The 5,621-nt window shown below is 34.0% G+C and overlaps 1 protein-coding gene across 8 annotated transcripts in view; it reads right to left on the bottom strand.

The window, feature by feature from the left end:
• The window catches only part of LOC111717546 (potassium channel subfamily K member 1), a 20,411-nt gene extending 16,713 nt beyond the window's left edge, over positions 1–3,698 (bottom strand). For all 8 annotated transcript variants that reach the window (XR_002768814.1, XM_023493058.1, XM_023493068.1 and 5 more), the window contains exons 1-4: positions 3,616–3,698; positions 2,533–2,653; positions 1,869–1,925; positions 402–479 (exon numbers count right to left, since the gene is read on the bottom strand). Coding sequence is in view for 7 of the 8 variants with exons in the window: in XM_023493058.1 (XP_023348826.1) it covers positions 402–479; positions 1,869–1,925; positions 2,533–2,653; positions 3,616–3,669 (310 nt within the window). In the remaining variant the exon portion in view is untranslated. The remainder of the gene's footprint in view (positions 1–401; positions 480–1,868; positions 1,926–2,532; positions 2,654–3,615) is intronic.
• Positions 3,699–5,621: the final 1,923 nt, after the last annotated feature.

The raw sequence follows: 5,621 nt of genomic DNA, 5'->3' as shown, positions 1-5,621 counted from the left end.
TTTTTTGTTCCGAAATAAATCTAGCACCCCCTTCTCTTAAATCCTGTATCCGCCCCTGAATAACAATGTTACGCAATTAAGCCTTTGGTTATTAGTTAATAAATGAAGTGTTCACGAAAAAAAGGAACCTATATACTGTATACAGTATACAGTATACAGTATACACCCTATACAGTATACACCCTTTTCGTTTTCGTGAATAATCACTGCAAGATTGTAATATGAACATAAAGTTCTTTCTATTTTAATCCTTTTTATCTAACCCCAGGAATAGATTTCAGTTTTAGCACCCTAATTATAAAAAATGGCAGCCTTCACCTGAGATAAGGTTCTCAATGTCCTCTGCTAAAAATGCCGCCCTAAGATAAAAAGACGCCTGATTTAAAATATGGTGGCCTCACCTGAGATAAGGTTCTCAAGGTCCTCTGGGTCTACCTCAGGATATCTGAGGACAAACTCTTCCTTTCTCCGGCTTATATCTGGGCATTAAACTAATTAAGTATTTGTGGAGTAATACTAAGGGTTTCAAATCGGAATTTGAAGTTGCGTGGAATGGCGCACAACTGTTTTCATATTGCGTGGAATTGTGTGGAACTGCACGGAATTTACAGCTGGCCCGCAATAGCGCACAAGTAAAATCCACTTGCGTTTGAAACCCGTTCTTCAAATTATATCGACAAAAATAGCTTTGTGATTTAAATAATGATGAATGTTTAAAATTGATCTATAAAGTGTACAAAAAAATGCAAGAAAAAAAAATACAGGAAAAGAGACTAAATACGGGGAAAGACACTGAAATACAGTGAATGAGGCAAAAATACGGGGGGGGGGGAAATGAAATACGGGGAAAGAGATTGAAATACGAGGAAAGAAACTGAAATGAGGAAAGAAACTGAAATATGGGGAAAGAAACTGAAATGCGGGAAAAGAAACTGAAATACGGGGAAAGAGACTTTAATATGAGGAAAAACTGAAATACCAGGAAAGAAAATGAAATATGATGAAAGAAATTAAAAGAATGGAACAAAAATACGAAGTAAGAATCTGAAATATGAGGAAAGAATCTGAAATACGAGAAAAACTGATATACGGAGAAGAAACTGAAATCTGATGAAAATTGAAATAAGTGGAAAGAAACTGAAATATGGGGAAGAAACTGAAATACGGGGGAAAACTGAAATACCGGGAAAAAAACTGAAATGCCGGGAAAAGAAACTGAAATACGGGGAAGAAACTGATATACAGGAAAAGAAACTGAAATACATGGAAAGAAACTGAAATAAGGGGAAAGAAACTAAAATACGGGGAAAGAAACTGAAATATATGGAAAAAACTGAAATACAGGGAAAGAAACTGAAATAAGGGGAATAAACCGCACTGGGAGTAAATTAAAAAAATGTGTAAGGATATAAAATACATTGAAGAGACTAAATTAAGGCAATAGAAACCAATAAATGGCGGAAAAACTAAAATACAAAGGAAGTAACTGAAAAGATGGCAAAGGAAACTATAAAGATGGCGGGTGAAATTTAAATATGGCGGATAAAATTTAAATATGGCGGATGAAATTCAAATATGGCGGATGAAATTTAAATATGGTGGATAAAATTTAAATATGGCGGATGAAATTTTAATATGGCAGATAAAATTTAAATATGGCGGATAAAATTCAAATATTGCAGATGAAATTTAAATATGGCGGATTAAACAAAAAACAGAAGAACATGTTGAAGTTGAATAAACATGAAGAGCTGGATGGAGCCCAATTAATATGGCTTCCAGAGGAAATGAAAGAGTTCTTAGTATTTACAACCCAACATAATATCTTTTCATTTTCAAAAAAAAATACTTTATTTGTGTAATATTACCTGATTTCAGATGCTGCTCGTTGTCCATTTCTATTGAGCAGAAAAGAAAACTGCCTCCTATGAGAGTTATTAATTAATTATTGGATCATTGAACGCGTAATTATTTCTAGTTAATTAAATAATTAGTTCATACTTTTTGGATCAAATAAAACTTAATATATTTGTCTTGTAGGTGTGGGTTTGGTTTGTTTGAAATTGTTAGGTTTTTTTATATTTTCTCTCTTAAATATGAATTTCTGTAAGCTCTTGAGGAGATAACCGCCAAAAAAATTCTCTTAAAAAAGTTTTCGGTAATAAAGTCCAAAATTTCTGCAAAAACTAAGTCCCAGAAATCTAAAACTCAGGACTTCATATCCAGTGGCATTTTGTCCTAGGACCTCAGAAAGTTGGGACTTTTTAGCCAACGATTTTATTTCCTGGTTTTCCCCCAGAAATTTTTTTTCCTGCGACGTTCTTACATAAATTCCTTAAGGAAAGGATGCATTGAAGATTTAACGAATGTATAACTATATAGCTGCAGCTTTTTTTCTTAGAAATCAACCAAGGTTATCTAACAGAATTGGAGTAAAAAGGATTTTGTTCTGTCTGATTCTAAATGTACGTCATTTGTATTCCATTTTTGCGAAAACTCTTATAAAAGATCTAGATTTTGATTGGAACTGACCAATTAGATATGCACTGTATCCAAGTACATAGAAGAATAGAAGCCAGGATGATCTGCGGACACCCAACCATTTCCTTATTTGGTAATTGTGCCCTGATCCACATATAGCTCCATCGGTCGCCTAGAAAGATATGGGTCATAAAGTACGTTTAGGTGGTACAAGAGTACATAGTACCGGGTACAGACTACAAAGTACAGAGTACAGAGTACAGTGTAAGAGTACAATAGTACAGAATAGAGGGTACAGAGCACTGAGTACGGAGCACAGAGCACAGAGTAAAGAGAAAAATAAAGGGTACAAATACAGAGTACAGAGTACAGAATACATAGTACATAGTACATAGTACATAGTACAGAGTACAGAGTACAGAGTACAGAGTACAGAGTACAGAGTACAGAGTACAGAATACAGGGTACAAAGGACAGATTACAGTATACAGAGTACAGAGAACAGAATACAGAGTACAGAGTACAGAGTACAGAGTACAGAGTTCAGAGGTCACAGTACAGAGTATAGAGTACGAATAGAGAGTAAAAAGAACAGAGTACAGAATACAGAGCACAGAGCACAGAGCACAGAGCACAGAGTACAGTGCACAGGGAAGAGTAAATTGTACCGAGTACAGAGTACAGGGTACGAGTACAGAGTACAGAGTACAGCGTACATAGTACATAGTACAGTGTACATAGTACAGAGTTCAGAGTTCAGAGTACATAGTACAGAGTACAGATTACAGAGTACAGATTACAGAGTACAGAGTACAGAGTACAGAGTACAGATTACAGAGTACAGAGTACAGAGAACGGAGTACAGAAATTTCATAGCAGAGTTATCAACCAGTTTTACTGGTCTATATCAACAGAGGGATCTACCTGTTCTACAGGTCTATATCAGTAAAGGAATCTACCTGTTCTTCAGGTCTATAAAAACAGAATAATTTACCTGTTCTACTGGTCTATATCAGCAGAGGAATCTACCTGCTCTACTGGTCTATATCAGCGAGAAAATCTTCCTGTCCTATAAGTCTATATCAGCAGAGGAATCTACCTGTTCTACTGGTCTATGTCAGCAGAGGAATCTACCTGTTCTACTGGTCTATCTGCAGGAGTAATACTTTGGTAAATTGTAAGCCCCATCTCCTACTGTAGATTCTACATCATTATCTGAAATGATTTCATTTATTCAAAATCTGGTTTCTTTAATCAAAAGAATTTGTCATTCACTTAAAGGGATTGTTAGAGTTCGCATAGTTTCTACCTTTAAGCAAAGATGGAAATGCCCGATTTACAACGGTAACCATACAACGGTAACCATACAACGGTAACCATACAACGGTAACCATACAACGGTAACCATACAACGGTAACCATACAACGGTAGCCATTCAACGGTAACCATACAACGGTAACCATACAACGGTAACCATACAACGGTAACCATACAACGGTAACCATACAACGGTATAACCATACAAGAAATTGTCAAGAAAACTTTTCTTTTTACCATTCTTAAAATCCACCAATGAAAACAGGAAAGTACGAGACATTTTTTTTCTTATGTTCGAAGAAAAATTGGTGACATGAAAAATTGAGTTCAGCTAAGATAGCAAATGGGGTATGTGTGAAATGCTACGAATTTAGACAATAAATTGTTAACATTTATTATATTCGGATATATTTGTAAAAAAAAAAATTGACTATAAAGGATGATGACAAAATAAACTGAAATTTCAATGAAGAACTATACTTAGATCCACAAGATATTGATATAAACCTAAGCCAGATAAATCCGAGAAAACTCTGACTTGCTTTTATATTCTACAGAAGCTTTTATTATCTTTCACTTATTTTAGCACAGAGAAGCAAAAGGAGGTCATTTCCAAGTATACGATTTTTGGATTTTTGTCTTAACCTAACCTAACCCTAAAATAATACAAAATAACTTAAAATTAGTGGTCATGGACAAAATGGATAGGAGGGGGGGGGGGAGGGGGGCCAAAAAACGTAAACTAAGACGGACCCCGATAATATTTCTAATGAATAAAATTAGTGTAAATTCCACGATCTTTCCAAAGTAATTTCTAGATGAACGGTTTACGGAATCCCCCCCCCCCTCAGGCTAAACCTAAATATCCCTAAAATAATCATAATATTAATAATATTTCGTGTTGCATTTTTAAAAAAGTTAAAATCAGGGTCTTACACAAAACTTTAATTATTCAAATATCTTAGAATAAAACAATGCAGATTGCAGATTGGACCTAATTTTAACGGTATTTGTATTTTAATAATTGAATGTTAAGAGATTTTAACCTCAACAAAGGAATGTTTATAACAGCTGTTTAAAGTACAAATGTTCACCCATATGTACTTCATAACTCATGCAATTGTGTGGCAATGCACACTGTGCATTTGTGATTATAGAAGTGCTTTTTTCTAAATAATTTAAAAAAGCCTTAAGATTATTCCTATACAGTCGTCGTCGAATATATCAATACAAGTAAGACGACTTACTCATCTAGTTTTTTAATACACACACAGAGGTATGGAAAACAAGCTTCACTGGAATGGTATGGTTGCATATGTAGGGTTTCCAGCAAAATGTGGAAATCGTATTACGAAATTTTTTTGCGAATTTTTTTCGGAATTTTTTAAAAATCGAAACTTTTCTCGTGAATCTGTTAGCGATAAAAAAAAATGCCAAACGTACAAAATTGTAAAATATAATGCTTTTTTCACGAAATTTTTCTGTTTTTGTTTTACAATTTAAAATAGTTTGATATGATACAAATCACTGTTAAAATGTATTTCTTAAACTCTTTACTAATTGATTATGTAATCTGCGGTTTATAACTCGACACTGAAATTCTATATAACTGGATGATTCCGGATTTAATACCTTATACAATGGATGTCTCTGCATGTAAACGTAAGTGACGATCCATTAGAATCTTATTTGATCGACTTGGAAACTTTTCGAATGAAAAACAGGACATTTTCAAAATATGTTTTTTTTAAATGACAAAATATTTAAAAATGAGACAGTTTTGTGAAAGGCTTAATCAAACCAAAAAGGTCACATCTTGAAA

This window comes from Eurytemora carolleeae, unplaced genomic scaffold, assembly GCF_000591075.1.
Source record: "Eurytemora carolleeae unplaced genomic scaffold, Eaff_2.0 scaffold187, whole genome shotgun sequence".
Lineage (NCBI taxonomy): Eukaryota > Metazoa > Arthropoda > Copepoda > Calanoida > Temoridae > Eurytemora > Eurytemora carolleeae.
This window is presented reverse-complemented; position numbering and strand designations above follow the sequence as displayed.